The 17,826-nt window shown below is 57.2% G+C and overlaps 1 protein-coding gene across 5 annotated transcripts in view; it reads right to left on the reverse strand.

Annotated features, from left to right (window-relative positions):
• The window catches only part of KCNH6 (potassium voltage-gated channel subfamily H member 6), a 32,307-nt gene extending 14,684 nt beyond the window's left edge, over positions 1–17,623 (reverse strand). For 3 of the 5 annotated variants that reach the window (XR_005954244.1, XM_041426284.1, XM_041426283.1), the window contains exons 1-5: positions 17,532–17,623; positions 14,291–14,521; positions 6,187–6,342; positions 3,453–3,562; positions 1,423–1,735 (exon numbers count right to left, since the gene is read on the reverse strand). Coding sequence is in view for 4 of the 5 variants with exons in the window: in XM_041426284.1 (XP_041282218.1) it covers positions 1,423–1,735; positions 3,453–3,562; positions 6,187–6,342; positions 14,291–14,521; positions 17,532–17,607 (886 nt within the window). In the remaining variant the exon portion in view is untranslated. The remainder of the gene's footprint in view (positions 1–1,422; positions 1,736–3,452; positions 3,563–6,186; positions 6,343–14,290; positions 14,522–17,531) is intronic. The other 2 variants (XM_041426285.1, XM_041426286.1) reach the window with 2 other exon arrangements.
• Between the last annotated feature and the right edge of the window lie 203 nt (positions 17,624–17,826).

Consider the following 17,826-nt stretch of genomic DNA (forward strand, 5'->3'; position numbering starts at 1 on the left):
GAGCTGGGGACCACCACAAGGTGCCACCAAAGGGTGACAAAATCTGCTTGGCCGTAAAGGCTTGACTTCTTCAGGCTGGCCCAGATGTGGGATGCCCAGCCTGGGATGCCTGAGAGAGGGCTGTTTTTCCCACACATCACCCATCTTTTCACCATTAAACCTCCTGCAGGAGGCTCAGAGCAGCTGCCAAAACACAGAGACACTCAGTGTCCTTTGCTACCCCTGATGACTGTAGTGGGTTGGGGACCAACCCACTGAGATTCACCAGGGAGAGATGCCAAAATTGGCATGAAAACAAACAGGAGGAGGTTGTTCTTCTCTACCTTTTGCCTGACAAACACAGCTTCTGAGCTGCTGTCTTGGTTTTTAGCCACCAAAGTAAACCAGGAGTCGGAGGTATCCTCCACCCCCAGCTCCAGGTAGGGAGGTCAGAGCTTTCTCTGGAAGAAGAGCTGTAGTGACGATGGATCCTGATATTTCTCCCTGGAGACCTGCCTCTGGGTCACCCCAGGGCAGGACCAGGGAGGAAGCTGTGTTGGTGGTCATTTCATGGTCAGGCTTGTGGCAACGTATTGTCATGAGTGGGAGTCTGTACCCAGACCCAGAGCTCCAGGAAGATCCCCGGGCAGTGTCCTCAGTGTGTGCCAACCTTTCCATCTCCTACAGGCAGGGCAGGGTTGTACTTTCAATTTTTGACCTCTTCTAACCCTTGCACTCCGACATTGCCCCAAGTGGTGGTGTGGGCAGGAGGTGTCTGAAGACATTGTGAAGGTGCCCAGTTAGCACCAGCCATCCTGCTGCCACCCTTCTCCCTGCTCATGCCCCTCCCTCTACATCATGTCTCCTCCTGAGGGTCTGTAACCTGTGGCTATTGGAGGATCATGAACCCCCAAGCCCATTTTTACAGCCAGATTCCACAGATTGATCTCGCTCATCCCCAGCTGAGAGCCTTCTCTTTCTTGACCTCCATCTAATTTGTCCTCATCACTCTCAGGAGAACCAGAGGTCTGCACGTGGATAGCATGATGAAGGACCGTTCCCTCCAGCCCTTCAGAGTGGCCTGGCCGGTGTCTCACCCACCTCCAACACATGGACACAGCTCACACTGCACATGCCTGCAGAGCCCTTCCCTCCCTCCAGGGAAGGCGGGATGGCATCGGGATGCCCCTTGTGTGGGGCAGCCAAATGCAACCTCGTACAGTCTCACACCTTACACACAAACCACGGATGGCTCTACCTACAGAGCAGGACCTGCCTGTGCAGGGAATCACATGGAGACCAGTGGGTTTTGGGGAGAAGACCCAGGTAATCTCCACTTTGCAGAGGGAAAAGAGACCGAGACCTCCCCCCCGAGATGTGCTGAGGCCATCGCCAGAACCCTGACTCCCGCAGTAGAACCGACAGCTCCGGGGTTTTCCCTACCTGAGTTTGCCCTCCTTTCCCTGAATTTTCTCTGGAACTCAGACCTCGCAGCCTCAAAGTTGTCCAAGGAGGAGACCCTGCGGAGGCTGTGGAAGCTGCCCCCAGGGCGAGACCGAAAGAAACCCCATGCGGGGTACGACCCTCGTGGGCCCAGCACGGGAGGCTCTTGTTTCGGGGACGAGTGTTGTAGGGTGGGGTCGGCCTCCAGGCTTGGCCTCCGCTCCTTTTCCAGGAGGGATTCGGTCTCTGACTGCATACAGTTTTCCTTGGGCGATGTCTTCAAGTCCCTCAAAATCAGGGAGTCACCACCAGGCTTTAAGACAGCCAGGAGAAAGCGTTGTATTAGAAGGAGTCCCCGCGTGCTGTGGGGGAAGGAGAGGGAGCCGGGGTAGGTAAGAGGAGAGGCAGAGGGCTGGGAAGCACTGCAGTTCCTGAGGTCATCTCCAGCCTGGACCAGGACCTGCTTTGGAGTGGGGCGACCGAGTCCCTGGGGACTTGGCAGCTCCTAGCTCCTACCAGCTCCCGCCGGAGGCTGGGCGGCGCGGGGAGGTTTGCGAGGCGATGCTGCACAGGTGGAAGCAGGTGAGAGCAAGAGAAGAGGAGACCTAGGGACAGGCTTGCCTGGAGTACCTGCTGTGCCATGCGTTTTTCTGAGATGCCCCTGTGTCCCACTACTGGAGCTGCCCTTCTCTCCCCTGCTGCAAGAGCTCAGGCCACCACCGAGGGTCAGTGCCCAGGCCCTGTGCTGGTGTTTATGGAGGAGGATGTGCTCTGCACCAGGAAGCACTGGAGGGTTTGGAAATTCAGCCATATTGCTCCTCCTTCTCCTACAGCCACCGTAAACCACGGCTAAACCCTTTTCCTTGGAGACCTGAAGAGTTTCTGCAATGGGGTGTGCAAAGCAACCACCTTCTGAAGGAGAAACCCATGAGAATGTGCACCTCCAGTAATACCCACAGGAGGAACTGTGGCACTTCTCACCATCCCTAAGGCCCTTTAGGGCAGGTTTTAGGATGGGGTGCCTGGAGAGGCTGACTGTTGCATCTCTGGGCTGTGCCCACTTGACCAAGCTCCAGCAAAGTGGTGAATCATCAGGCTGTCCTCATTGCACATTTTCCATTCCACACTGCATTCCATTTCCTTTCCACACTGCAGTGCCCCGTGCAGCTCCAGCCTCGGGGTACCCAGAGCTTTTAGCAGTGCTGGTGCCTATGAGAATGATGTACCCAAAGCATCTGATAACCCTACACACATCTTCAACCTACCATAAACACCTCTGAGAAGACAGGCACCTTCCATCTCATTGTATCTACGGTTTGGGGAAGCAGATTTATCCAGGCTGCCTGGATACACCCAGCACTGCCAGACCCCGGCACCCAGGGATGCATTAGCAGAGCAAAAGCCTCCTGCTCACAGCCTTGAGCTGCAGCATTTCAGAAAACAACAGGTCTTTGACTGGAAGTACCCTGAGCACTGTTGACAGTCAGGAAGCCACCAAGAACAGCAATCTCTAAACAAGCCCCACCAACAGTTTTTCAAGACTGGTGACAGCATCACCTTCCATCATGGGAAGTACAATCTTTGCTGGAGGGCTGAGAAGCTGGACCTGCCTGTGCTGCCTACTCCCTGCCAGGAAAACACGGGGAAATGAGCCTGCCAGTCCTTGCTCAGAGCACACCTGATCCACGCTCCTACAACCACCAGCACATCCCCAACTTGAGGTGGGGACAACTCCCTGCAACTCCACCATCCTGGACAACTCGGAGTATGGAGGCAGACCTTCCTCCCCGCTTTGGCACGTCTCCCGCTCCCCCCTCGAGGCACGGGATGTGCAGAGCAGCAGGGTGGAGCTGCAGCCCACGGCGCCAAAGCCCCGCGCTCCTGCCAGCCCTCAGCAGGCTGAGCCCGTGCCCTGCCACTGGAGATGGCCCGAGCCACAGCAGCCAAGGGAAGTGGGATGGGGACAGCAAGGAAGAGCGCTGGGACCTGGCCTGAGGCGTGGGCTGGTATCAGATAAAGGCTACGGTTACCTTTCCATAGTCAATGGCTACTCCATCAAACTCACTGGTGGGCAGAGATTTCCGCTGGATTTTGAGTCGCCGCAGGGACGGGAGACTAAACTTCAAACTCCTACCTTCACCTTGTTAAAAAGAAAAACAAAACACAAGAGAGAAAGATGTGACCTAGCTGCATGTGATGGCTGGAGTGAGGTGGGACAGGGGAGAGGCTATGGAGAATTTTGGGTGGCTTTGGGGGATGCACATGCTGTGTGGCCCTTCCTCCTCCAAAGCGCTTGCTGTTCCCATGCCATCACAGTGCCACGTGCTCAAGGCAGACCCTGACCTGGCAGCAAGCTCCTCTGAGCTGGAGAAGAGTTTCCTACTACTGAGGATGTGAGATGGGAAAGGTGCAGAGCATCCCTAAGCCAATTAAAAAGGTTAAAGCCAATTAAGGGATTTGGTCCCGGAGGAAATCGAGCCTCTAAATCTCCTTGGTGGAACTTTAGGGAAAAAAAGCCCCACACAATAGAGATGGTAATTTAGAAAGGCATAGAAAGAAAAGTAGTTCTAACAATTATGTTCCTGGATTTGTTTTGAATTTTCAGAGAGGGAATTTGGACCACAAAAACAGGATCCCTTTCTGCCATCACAGGGGACCAGGAGACCACCTCACAGAGGACTGGGGCTGGGACAAGGGCAGCCAGGGCTGCTAGGAGCTGAGAGAGAGGTGCAGGAGAGGAAGAGCCCAGATCTGGAGAGGGCCCAATGTCCCTGGTTGTGACAGTCAGTGAAAGTCCCTTGTCCTCTTCTAGAGGAGACCGTGGTCACTTGCTACTGCAGAGTTTGTGTGAGCAGCTAGGTTCACACCCTCAGGGCCTGGGTCAGCCCTGAAGCTCATCCAGCAGCACCAACTCTGCTCCCTACCTGCACGAAAGGTGGCCTAAATCCTGGGGTGCATGGGATGTGGCACGAGCTCCACAAAGACATTGTCCCCCAGGAAAAAGCAGCACGCTGAGGAGCTCTTTGTTTTTGGCAAGATTAGCTTCCCTCATCCAGCCCCAAAACACCACTGAGCTGTTTGGGCAAGGTCCCAGCCAGCCCAGAAATGCCCCAGCCCATGGGGCACCACACGGGCTCCCTCTGCTCACCCCGTCCCCACTGCCTAGAGCAGCTTTTCAGCTGGAAGAAGCAAAGCATCCAACTTTCCCTGCACACCAGTGAGCTGACAACCAGCAACGCAGCCACCTGTGGCTGTACAATGAAAGACTGAGTTAGAAAACCTGTGCACAAGAGCCTGATCTGGATGGGCACCAGCAGCTCTGGCCTTTCCACACCCACTATCACTGGAGTGGGAAACCCAAGAAACACAACATCCAATATGCAGGGAAGTGACAGGTACTCTTGATTTGGGTGCCTCCTGCCAAAGGTATGCCTTTGGGTGGGATGGGATGTGGGTGTGTCGTATGTTGAGATATTCTGAGAGCTGGTGGGGCTGCAAAGCAACATTGGTGCTGGAATTTAGGATTTCCTCAGCAGGTCATGCATAGAGGGTAGCTGGTACTAAAGCAATCCATCAAAAATATGAATCTCATCACTTCACAGAGCTAGGAACACGTGCACAGTTATCTGTCCATTCACACTCACACATCCATGAGCCCCCTGTGTCATGTCTGCCCTGAGCACACACAAACCCATTCCAAACTCTGCTGGTACCTGCTGCCACACACAGAGACCTGAATGGCCCCAGGATACAGAAATGCACCGAGTGGGAATGCACTGAGACTCACACACTCCAGTTCAATGGGCACTTGTCCCCAGGGCTCCCTGACGTGGCTCTGATCCTGGTCCTGCTGTGCCACCCCGTGTGCCAAGGGGGGACAGACCATGCTGCTCCCACAGCTTTATTTTGAGGCCTGCCCAAATCCTCCCAAGAGCACCCCTAGGGAATGTCATCATAAAGGCAGAGGTGGGGTTATTTCCTGGCTAAAGCAGAGCTGACCAGCACTGAGGGCTGTATGGAAGGGGGAGATTTAGGAGTCACAGCTCTTTGTCAGGTCTAACATCTGCATCCCTGAACATCCACATCCCCTCAAGAGCCTCACCACAGCTTCCCTTTGATACAGTCTTCCCAAAAAAGGGAATTTGAATTTTCCACTCTCTCCAAAACCCTAGAATGAGCCTAGGAGAGTGGGAATAGCCTGAAGCTGGGGCAGGCTGAGCCATTGCAGTGCAGCCACCCTTGTGCCATTGGCCTGCAGCGACACCCCCAGAGCACAGCCACGCTGTTGGTGACACCAAATGTCCCCTGGCCCTCCTGGTGACCCCGCACACAGGTCCTGCCCCACACCAGCACCTCCAGCCCAAGCCAGCGTTAAATATGGAAAAGATCCAGCAATGCAGGGGGGTTCACGGAGGGGACTGCACAGCTCCACTTCCAGCAAGACCGCCTCCCAAAAATGCACCATCCCATGCATGGGTCAGTCCCCAGCCCTGTTCCCCAGCTCTCTGGGATTTCAGGAAGTGCATGTGGGCAGCTGTGAAGGCAAGGGCAGCAGAGCTGGCTCAAACAGCCTTTTCCCATCCAGCTGGGGTTCGGCTGGACCAGTCCCTGAAGCAGGCAGAGCTGCGGCTGTGCAAAGCCGCTCTTCCCACGCAGGATGCTGTGCCCAGACACAGATGCATCCTCCAGTGCCCCCGTGCTCCCAAGCAAACCCTGGGATGAGGCTGCGCTGCCCTCCCGGTGCCGCCGCCCCCGGGCACGCACCTTTGTTCCAGCCGTGCGACAGGCGCTGGTGCAGGCTCCGCCCGGTGCTCTTGGCGATCAGCTGCGCCAGGTCCTCGAAGTTGAGGATGAACATGATGACGACGCCTTCCTCGTTCTTCACGGGCACCACATCCACCAGGCAGCGGAAACACGACGCTGCCGAGCAGAGACAGGCTCAGGGGGGATGCTCAGGAGACTCCGACCTCCCCCTCCCCTCCAGCACCGAATGCTTTTGGCAGAAAAGTGGGGTTTTGAGCACTTTGATGGGTGTCACCCCTGCTGGTGGGTAGTGTAGGATATGGAACACGATCTGTGCCCTGGGAAAGGGCCATATCCCTGAAGCATCCCAATCACACTGATCAATTAAAGAGTGAGTAATTAAGAACTCAGGAAGTCCCAGGTAGTGGTTTAACCTCATTAAGCATCCTGCTTGTAATCACGCTGCAGTTAATTGCCCTGCAATCACCAGGCAGTTTTTGGGGACTGGATGCAGGCAATGGGGGCGGGCCCACGTGGGCAGCAGGACCGGGTGGGATCAGTGTGACAGTCCCCAAGTACATTCCCTGGAGGCATGGAGTGGCCAGGCATGGCCTTTTCTTGTCCTGCCATGGGGAAACTGAGGCACAAAGGGGGCACAAGGACTGGCTCAGCGTCCTGGGAGTGATGGCAGCTGTGAGGAGAATCCCAAATATGTCCAGAGGGATTTTCCCATTGGATGTCAGCTCGACCCTGTGGCTCTTCTTGTGCAGCAGCCAGGCACCAGTCTGCAATTGGAGGCAACTGAAAACACCTGCAGGTCTTTTCCAACGCACCAAGTGAAGGATACAGGTGGTTTCCCACCTCCTTTGCCAGCTTTATTCCCACCAAATCCTCTAAAAAAAAAAAATCTACCTTAGAGTACAACCAGAGTCCCTTCCTTGAGCTGTGTGCTTTGGCACAGACGTGAGCGGGACCCCCCGATCCACAACCACTGCTCCCATCCCACAACTCCTAGAGATGAAGGAGCACCCAGGTACCATTTCCACCTCCTCGCAGGGCAGCTTTTGCCCGGTGCAGATCCCCGATCTCGCTTTCCCCGCTCGGATCACCGGGGATTAGCGGGGATGCGCTGCCGGCGCGGCGCTCCCGCTCCGGCCGTGGCCGCGCTCCAGCCGGGAGGGGCACGCCGGCCTTTCTGCGTATAATTTTAAGGAGCTCAGGGCCTCCCGTAATCAGGAGCAGATGGCCGGCATCGGGCAACTTCAAAATCTGCCGTGACGTCAGGGATGTGCACATACACGGACACAAGAACGGGAAAGAAATGGATATGCTGAAATCTCTTTAAAGACCCCAGCAGCTGTGATTTGTTCGTTTGTTCTTTCTTTCTCTCTCTCTTTTCCTCTCTCTGTCTTTCTCTCTTTCTCCACCGCTCACCAAAGGCTCCCTTTGGAAGCTTTCCATTTAGGAAATCCACCTAAATGTGTGAGCTGGGGAGGAGAGAGTGGATTTTTGGCAGATAAAGCTGTTTGGGGGCTGCATGGCATGTGACAGGTTACCTGTGTGTGGGGTGGGAAGAAGTGAGCCCTTTTCCCTCCCTTTTTCAGGATTTTTAGGGATCTTTAGATGAAGAGATGCCCTGTGAGTGATGCTGAGTGAGGGAGGTGGCACATGCCCAGGGGGGTGACACGGTGCCATCCCCAGGATGCCACAGCTCTGCCAGTGTTGATGCTGGCACTGGTGTGTGCAGGGGCTGTGCACAGGGGAGCCCACTCACTTTCTCCTTTGATGTGTTAGAAGGATGCTTTCTCCTTTGATGTGTTGGAAAATAAGGAGGTTTTTTTCCCCCAAGGTGATTTTGAAGCATCACTGACTTTCCTGGAACCCACAAGGTTCACTGGCGTGGGCATCCATCAAACCCATGCTTCCCCCTGGACTGGGAATTCTGATCCAGATAGCCCAATCCTGGCTCAGGTGCTCTGCCCTCCTGCATTCCTTCACTGCCTCAGGTTTCCTTCCCAGGTTCCTCCATGGCAGTGGGAGGGGATGGGCTCTGAGCTGTCCTGGCAGGCCCTGTGTAGCGCAGGAAAGGGTTAATCCTATGGCCAGTGCTGAACAGCTGAAAACTGGGCCCAGTTACATCCAGTTGGAGGAATATAAGGAGCAGCTGGAGGTGGCTGGGGGTGGGTTTGGGTGGCAGCTGGTGCCTGGTTTGATCCTGAAAATCTGGGAGGTGCTGAGCTTGAGCAGCCCTGGCCAATGTCACTGTGAGCCCCTCACTGATCCCTTCTGAAATTAAATAAAATAGACTATTTCTGTTGGGAGGGAACTACAGCAATAATCTAGTCTAACTGCCTGGCCAATTCAGGGTTGGCCAAAAGTTAATCCCCCTCCAAAACCAGGGGAATCACCCCAAAAGTGGCCCCAACAGGCACGGCCCTGTATGCCAGGAGCTCAGTGCCTTGCTCAGACCCACGCTGCACAGCACGGGGGTGCCAAGGGAATGAGGGAGCATCAGGCTCAGGAGCAGCAGATTCCCTTAAGCCTGGCCTAAAGACAGGGCATTCCCCCAGGATTTGGGGTCTGTCCAGCTGTGATTTGGGGCACCCCCAGCTCTGGGGAGAGGCTGCAGCTGGGAGAGCCGTGGCACTCTCTGCCCTGCCTCAGTTTCCCTGCAGTGAGCCAGCCTGGGCTCTGCTGAACGCTGAGCTTCCTCATCCTTCTTGCCAAAAACCAGGCACCCCAGACCTGCTGTGGCACCAGAGGGCTGAGCCAGCCCCAGGAGGCACCTCAGGCCTGCCCCCCCATCCTTGCTCCTCCATCCACTGTCCCCATCCATCTGACTGTCTCTTCCCTTCAGCTGTTCAGCTAATCTGTCTCCATCCATCTAATTTTATCCAGCCACCAAATGATCTCTTGGAGGAGCCCTGGGGGGGGATTCACAACCTGCCTGTGCTCTGTGGCCACCAGCATGAGGGTGCCTGTGCCCATCTGGGGTGAAACCCAGCCTGGGGGCTGCACACAGGCCTTGGCAGGTGGGGTATGTCATGGATGCTGGTTTGAAGGGTCCCACAGCCAACGTGGTGGGCTGGGAAAAGCAGCTCATTCCCTAAACTTCTGGTTTGACCTTCCAGCACCCAGCCCAGCTCCCCCGGGCTGAGTGAGCGCACGGAGGTTTGTGCTTTCTGACCTGCTGTGTCTTCTGACCTTGATAAAAGCCAACAGTTAATAACATTAAAAATGTCATTGTTGGGGGCCCTCCCTCCCTGTCCCTCTTATCCCCTGTGGTTAATGCATTTGTCAGTGTCATCAGTATTAAACTAATCAACAGGACACGGGGGCTTCCGAGAGCCGGACACCAGCCAGTATTGTTATGAATATTAAAAAAGAGAGCTATTAATCTGTGCCTGGAGCTCTTCCCCAGGCCTCCCCCCAGCCAGGAGATTTAATCTGCAGGGTCTCATGGCAGAGTGGCTAAATCTACAGTGGTATTATATAAAGGAGCAGAGGAGAGGGGCTGGGAAGGGCACGGAGGGGATGGGGACAGCGATGGGAACATGGCTGTGCTCTGGCACGCCCAGAGAGAAGCCTGGAGGACCAAGCTGTGCTCCCTTCCTGGGATAAATTAGTGTCGGGGCTGGGTAGAACTTCAAAGGGAAGTGCAGATTGCTGGGAGGCCCTAAAGCAAATCCCTGAGGTGGGATGGAAAAAAATGGAGATAGAGTCTGAGCTAGTGGGAGATTGGTCACTCTTGGCACCCGGGGTGAGCCCCTGCAGGTCTGCATCCCCCTGCACAGGGAGGGAATGTGCAACACAGGGTCTGCCCTGGCCCCTCTCCCCACACCCAGACAGGGCATCAGGAGACTGAAACCTGCCAGGACACCAGGCCAGCAAAAATGACCTTATTAAGTAACATCAGCAGGACAGAGGTTCCTCTGTGCACTGAGGAAGGGCTGGGATTTGTGTGCTTACAGGTCTGGCTGGCTGGAAGAGCAGTGGAGAAGGAAAATCAGGAGTGTCAGCTGGCAGAGGGTACCAACCAAAATGTGGCCACAAGAAAGATCCAAGCCTAGCAGGATGCTTTTGGGTGCAGGTGGAAGGATGCTCTGATCCCCAGGAGCCAAAAGGGGTTCTGGATCAATACAGTGGATAGGCAAAATGCATCTTAAGCACCTCTGCAAGTGCAGTGAATGGCTGTGTCCAGGCCCTCAGTCCTTCCCCTGCTAAATCCCGCTGGCTGCAGGAATTATCCATCTTAGAGCGGGGCTGTGTGGCCAGAGCTGCAGTGCTGACAGCGTTTTCTGGGTCCATCCAGACATCCCAGAGCCCTTTCCCCATGGCCCGTGGGGCCCCCTCCCACTGGGGATGCAACCCTCCTTAAGGATGAGGATGGAGAGCTCGGGGTGGGAATCAGGGACTCTGCCAGGGCAGGGATCTCAGGAAAAAAAGCCTGCTCCAGGCAGCATTCTTGGAGGTGCTGGGGATGATCTGGGACATCAGGTCCAAGCAAAAAGCATCTGTGGAGCATCAGAAGATGAAAAATGTGTCTCTTCCAGCTCTCTGCCCTAGTCACACTGGTCCTGGGGCACAGCCAGGGCAATGGGGGTGCCTGGAGCTGCAGCACAGCCGTGCCAAGGATGGCAGAATCAGCTCTGCACTGCAGGATCTCTGGGACCAGAGCTTTTGCCATTGTGAGGAGGGATGTTTATAAGTTCCCATCTGGAGCTGGGCTCTGGTGTCCATCCCTCTCCCGAGGTCACAGACTGACCCTTAAAGCAAACAGCAAGAAGCAAACAGCCCTAGCTTGGCATAAACCCCATGGGTTTGTACAAGCCAAGAGCTCAACGTGGGGTTGGGGTTTGTCAGCTGGCTGTGCCTTCCTACTCCTCCAACACCCAAAAAGTCCCCTCAGTCCTGCCTTGACCCTGCCATGGGGCAGGAGCAGGGCTCCCGGAGGCTGCCAGCACCCAATCCCTGACAGTGCCAGGATGCAGCAGCTGCTGGTGGGATTTGCCCTCCTGCTCCCAGTGCACCCGTTGGGCACGTCACACGTTGCTGTTTACAAAGCCGTGTGGAGAAACCCTGCTTGGATCCATCCCCCTGCCTTAGCCAGGCTTCCTGGCAGCAGCTGCTGGAGAGGTGCAGTGCCACGGATGTGCCCTGGGCTGGGGACAGAGGGGACGTGTCACATGAGTGCCCCTGCCCCCTTTAGGTGTGGTGGCACTTCCCAAGCCATGCCTGCCTGGCTGCTTGCTTGGGCATCCCATGGGGACCTGTTGGGTGGATATGCTGAGTGGCACAGGGCACCCCAGTCACTCTCTGACCCTCCCACTCCTGGAGCTCCCAGGGGAAAATCCTGGCTTCTGCACCAGTGTTATGAGTTTGCTGGCCTGATCCCAGTCCCTAATCCCAGTTCCATGGGGACTGACACGAACTGCTGCTGCAGGGGACAAGCTGTGGGCTCTGCCCAGGACAGCACAGGATGGAGGGACTGGGGCTGCCCCACCAGCTGCTCCAGCTGTCGCAGCCACATCTCCCCTTTCATATTCATCAGCATCACATTCACACAGATTAAGCAGAGCGAGTGCCACCAGCTGCTGCTGCTCAGGCCATGCTAGCACTGTGGCACTCAGCACCTGTGGCCACCTCGTGCTCTGGGGACCCCGTGAGTCCTGGCCAGTGGCTCCGCTGCAAAGCACATCCCCACCTGGGGATTGAAAAAAACCAACTCTGGATGCAGTTCAGCTCCTCAGTGCCATCCTCAGGGGACGCTGGAGGATTTGAGCTCGCCCTGGCCACAGTGCACAGTGTGTCTGCAGGGCTGGGGGCCATGGCTGCTCCTTGCTGTGGCAGGAGCTGATCCCGTGCTGACCCCCCTGTCTGGGCCAGTTCCAGCTGTGTAGCATCTTGTAAGGAAATTAACTTTTCACTGATCTCCCAGCTTTGAGCTGGGGATTAGAGCCCACATGCGCTGCCAACGGGCTCTTCCCTCTTTCCAAGGCCTTTTTGGGGTTGGTATGCTGGTATGGCAGGGAGAGACAACTGGGGCTGGTCCCACCTTCCCCCACGGGAAGGTTCCATTCTTGGTTCCATTTTGGATCCGGGCTCACTGGTGGCACCCCAGGCTTGTTTGGCTCTGTTTATAATTATAATTAGGTGATGACAGCATGGGCATCCGAGCGGGGACCGAGCAGCCAGGCTGTCCCCAGGGACACACATCCCCCCATCACTCAGCATCCTCCCTGACCCCAGAAACCCACTGGCCCAGATACCCTTGGGTGGCCCCTTCCTACCCACCTCCATCCATCCCACCCTGGCCCCGCTCGGGTGTCTCCAGCGGGCAGATTTTGGGTAGAATATTGCCTCTGTCAGCCAGAAAAGCGAGGCAACAGCCCCGCGAGCTGCAGAGCCGGGAGTACCGCAGTAATAAACAGCAGGTCGAGGCTGGAGATTGGTGCTGCTGGTATGAAAAAGAGGACAGGCAGGTTCGGAGCTCCGCTGGCTAATTAAGCAGCAGCTCCCTATAATGCAAAAGCCTTTTCTTTGCCGATAAGACCCATTTATAATGGGCCGAGCGGTCGCAGGCTGAGTGCTGGGGGGAAACAATTGGAAAGCATGCTGCTGGTGGGGCTGGGTGTTAAAAATAGACATGAAGGGTTTGCTTCTGGGCTTTTTTTATTTTTTTTCCCCTCTTTTTTAATTAAAAAAAAAAGAAGAAAGCAGCTCAGAGCTGCAATGAGAGTTCCCCATGGCCTAGAGGAAGAGCAGGGCTCTGAGGACAGCACCGAGCATCCCGTGAGCCCAGCAGGAATGCTTCAAAGCAGGGAGCATGGTGATGCATCGGGCTCACAAGCCAAGTAGTCCCCAGGGAAGGGATGGGAAACTATCCTGAGGGAGGGAGGAAGGAAATGGACCAGGGCTGCACATGCTGTCCTTGCCACAGCCAGTGCACGGCCAGGCGCTGGATGGGAGCAGGGGGACAGCGTGTGCCACTTCTCCTGCACTGTGCTGGGCTCCAGCCAGGCCCTGCAACTGCACCCAGACCTGGCACCACTCACGGCCCCTCTCCACCCAGGAGTGCCCCGCAGGAAGAGCCTCGACAGAGTGGCCTGATCCTGCCACCACACAGGCTCAGGTCCCGCCGGGATAACGCCGGGATAACACGCAGAGGTGCTGCCAGTGAATAATTCCGGGGGCTGATATGCTGGCACCTGGATGCCAGCCCAGCAGATAGGGTCTGGGAGGGAGGCCAGGACACCCAGGTGCCAGCCCCCAAGATAGGGTGCTGGGCTGGGAGCCAGGGTTCCTGCCTGCTCCTTCCTTTTGCTTCCAGTGGTTCTCCTCTAACTGGCTGTCTGGGAGCTGCCAGCAGTGGGGCGCAGCCCTGTGCTCAGGCCAAGCCCCCATCAATACAATCTGAAGCAATGGGAAAGCTCCATAAGTTAAAAAAAGGAAACACTTCGTATTTTTAACGTCCTGTGAGCACCGGACCTGCATTTCCCTGCCTTGGGAGCCCTGGCCGCTGCTGTTTTGCAGCATCAAGCACTAAATATTTATTTAACTTCCTGCCGTATTAGAACTAATCACTCGTATTTTCCATCAAAGCTTCATTTTCATCTTAACGTAATTCCATCTGTGCACGCACAGCCGCATCCTGCTCACTGGAAAGGCAGCCCTGAGCCCGTCAGCTGCACCCACTCTCAGCAGAGATGGGGGGTCTGTCTCATCTCATGGATTTACAGACTGGGAGACCTGTGCCCAAGCCTGGCTTCTCCATGGGCTTCCCACTGGATTCTCATTCCTGGCGCAGGGATCCCACAAGCAATGGCATAGCTTGTCCCAGGAGCAACGAGCCATCCCCAAAGGCTCACAAATGACCTGATTCCCAAATCATCTGGCAACATCCTCTATTGCTCAAGGTCCCAATGCGCTCCGTGACAGCAGAGATGCCTCTGTCCCACCAGGAGCCACTATGGATTTGTTCTCAGCAAAGCCCTGAGCCTGGGTGCAATCCTGATGCCCTGGTAGCATCAGGTCCTGTTTGTCTCCCTCCACTGGCTCCTCTGAGCCCAAATGCAGGGCAGGTCCCGCCGCCCACCGCTGGCTCACCCCACAAAGTGACTCTTACTGTCTTTGCGGTAGTAGAGGATCTCGAGCTTGCACTCCTCGGAGCCCAGCAGGGCCTGGGTGAGCTGGGCAATGGAGCTCTTGGTGGTGTCGGGGCCGGTGAGGAAGTCGCAGGTGCAGGGCTGCTGCATCACCTCCACGCGGGAGTAGCCGAACATCTCGCAGAAGCCGTCGTTGCAGTAGATGATGGCACAGTTCTCCATCTGCGCGTTGGCAATGAGGAACTTGCGGTCTGCAGGGAGGCAGGAGAGCACGAGGCTTACACGAGGGGTGGTGGGGACCCACGGGGGCTGGGGACAGCCGGGGTGTGGGGGGCGAGGTTGTGATTTTTGGTGTCACCCACTGCGGGGCTTGTGCAGAGACAGATTCCCTGGGGACACTGGTGACAGCCCTGGGGGGACATGGCTGACCTCAGCCCACACAATCCCAGGTCCTGCTCTGCTCTGCAGAAAGTGTCCCGGCTTCAATGTGAATTTGTGACTGTGGGGACCCAAAGGGGGGGCTCTCAGTAGAGGCAATTTTGCTGGGATTGGCCAATCCCTGCAGCCTTGACATTTCACCACTGGCACATGGGGACTCTCTGCTGTCTAACGGGCAATCTGTCCCTGACCGGCATTGCAGGCAGAGGGGAGAGCTGCAGCCTCTGTCCCTTCCCAGGAGCTTATCAGGGACCTGAGTTATCTCAGAGACTTTCCACCCTTGCTCAGATTTGACTGAAGTCAGGCAAGGGGCAAGAGGAGGAGTGAGTGTAAGGCTTGGCTTCATGGGAAGCAGGGGTGAAACCCATCACATTAACGATCCTCCTAATGTTTTATAGCATAATTGTGCCTTTGGGCTGAAGGTGAAATCACGACTCTGCTGGGCTTTGTGGCCCCTGTGCTCAAAAAGTGAAGTGCTCAAGGGAAAGAAAAGGGAAACTGAGGCAGAGAGTGGTGCTGCCCCATTCCCTCCTGGTGCTGCAGCCACCTAGGCTGGGCTGGGGCCAGACTTGCTGCCTTGCCAGGGTGTGTGGCAGTGCTGCACAGCCCACGTCATCCAGCCCACATGGAGCCACTTCCATCCTTATCTTGGTGTGAACTCTGATTTTTGTTTGATTTTTTTTTTTTAAGGATATTGGTGACTGCTGGGCTCTCAGACAGGTTTGCTGGCATGTGGCAGGGGGCTGGATGCTTATGTGGTGAATGCCACATCCCCCCTAGCACCATTTCTCTCAGCATTTGGCATCAGCTCCAGGCTGGAGCTGAAGGCAAGCCTGAGCAGAGGGTCCATTTGGAGGCTGTCTCCCAGCCCAGACCCCAATTAATCTCCTGGATTACCCAGGAATGGCATCTGCAGCTTGCATGCTCCAGAACCCTGCTGCACTCCAGCCTCATGGGGAATTCCACCCAAATGCAAGAGAAACCTCTGCACAGCTATGGCACCGAGCACCAGGACCTGGTGGGGTGGGGGGGGACCCCTCCCAGGCACATCAGGGCTGTCCCCAAAGGCACCTGCAGGGTCCCAGCTCTGCAGGATGCCTCCCAGTAAAACCAGCGTCCCCAGGGATGCTGCACAAGTCTCCTGCTTCATTCCACCCTCTGACAGCCCCTTGGTAGCCCATTCTGGGGGACTCCCACTCTGGCACCCTTCCCTTTCCCACGCAGGGCTGATGCTGGTGCCGATGCTGCAAACAGCACAAACCGCCACAGACAAACGTTTCCCAGTTCCTTCTTCCCGATCCTTCTATATCCAAATCGCTTTGCCAGCTGGAAGACAGCACTAAGAGGGGACCTTCTCCCAGAGCCCTGCTCCTGGGGCACACTCCCCACCTGGGATGAACGGTTTCCCCATCCAGTGTCAGCTCCATGGACTGGATCCAGTCTGGATCCTGGCTGGGCTGGCGCAGGACAGGATTTACAGGGCTGGCAGGGCGCCGGAGCAAGCTGTGCTGAGCACAGGGATGTGACCACCACCAGGATGGGAAGGAGCTGCAGAGCCAGGTCTCCTTGGGGTTTTTTTTTCCACCCCCAATTTGTTTTCTGTCCTGCTCTCACCTGCAGATTTTCCCTTGGTCCCACAGTACCAGGGCTATGCACCAGCCCTGGCAGGGGGGACTCACCAGGAGCAGCTACACCCATGGGAGCCGCGGTGCTGGGGGTGAAGGCACCCGCAGGCACGGGAGAACTCCCTGCCTGGATCAAAGATGTATTAGATGTGCTGGTTTGCTGTCTCCCAACACCTGTCTCAGCACGGAACCGCCGCGGGGGAGCGTGGGGCGATGTTTCGGCAGCACCCAGCTGGTGCCCGACATGGCTGGCAGAGTGCGGGCAGGAGCGGGCAGGGAGCGGGGACCTGGCCGTGTCCTCGCTGTCACGCCGCACCGCGTGGCCCCGCTGCTCCCCAGCCGCTGCTTCCCGGGGGAACTGATAGGAACCAGGGACAGTTTTTCTCACTTTCCATCCCCAGGGTCACGTCAGTCACTGCCAGGCCAGGCAGCGCAGAGCCTGCAGGGGTGGCAGCGCCAGGGAATTTGCCCACTCGGGAAACTTGGACACCAGAAAACCCACAGTGAGCCGGGACAGTGCGGGGTGCACGGCCCCGGCACCGCACAGCAGCCCCCCCGAGCTCAGTTTTTGGGGGACCCCGGTCCCCTGATCCCCAGCATTGTAGGGGGGACCCAGCCCCGCTGGGGTGCCCGGAGAGTGGGAGCAGAACCCCAGCGCCCCCACCCAGCCACACGCAAACCCCGGTGCTCCCCTATGCGCACGGACTTTTCGCTGTATTTGACACGAAACCAGCCCCAAAATTCATATAAAGGGATTACTCGGAGCAACAGCAAATGGCAACGTTTCACCAGGGACGGCCGCCGCCGAGAGCGCAGAGTTGAAGGCAAACAGGCAGCGAGCCCGGCTGCCCTGGGGTACACCCTGTCCCCCCGTCCAGCCCGCCGGGACCCCCTCCCCGCCAGCTCGGGCACACCGTCCCAGCCCGGGGACTGGGGGGGTCGCGGTGTCCCCATCCCCCGGGGAAACACCGAGGCTGGGATGGCTCGTCCCCCTGTGTCGCCCTGTCTATAAATACCCACGGGGACGCTGCGTGGCTGTCGCCCACCCCTCTCCCCCCTCGGCAGGTCACAGGGGCGCCTCCGTGCCCCCGGGGACACCCTCCCGCCTTCCCCCCCTCCTCTCCCCGCTCTGCTTCGAAGTTGGGGGGCCGCCCCGGCCGCGGGGGAGCGGAGCGGGACCGGAGGGTGCGGTACTCACTTTGTCCTTCAAATTTGCGAATGATGGTGTCCAGGTAGGTGTTTTGGGGGGCCACATGGCCCCGGCGCACCGGCATCGCTCCGCTGCGCTCTGCGCGCCCCGGGAGCGGCGGAACTTGCCGCGGGCGCGGCGGGCAGCGCGGCCCGGCCCCGGAGCGGCGCGGCACGGCACGGCGCGGCCCCGCTCCGCCTCACCCCAGGGCTGACCGAGCTCTGGAGCCCAGCCGGCCCGGGGCTCCCATGCTCCCGGTGGCCGGAAGGGGGAACCCCTCCGCCCGCCCTGCCGCGCCCGGCCC

Source organism: Onychostruthus taczanowskii, unplaced genomic scaffold, assembly GCF_017590055.1.
Source record: "Onychostruthus taczanowskii isolate IOZ18803 unplaced genomic scaffold, ASM1759005v1 scaffold91, whole genome shotgun sequence".
Lineage (NCBI taxonomy): Eukaryota > Metazoa > Chordata > Aves > Passeriformes > Passeridae > Onychostruthus > Onychostruthus taczanowskii.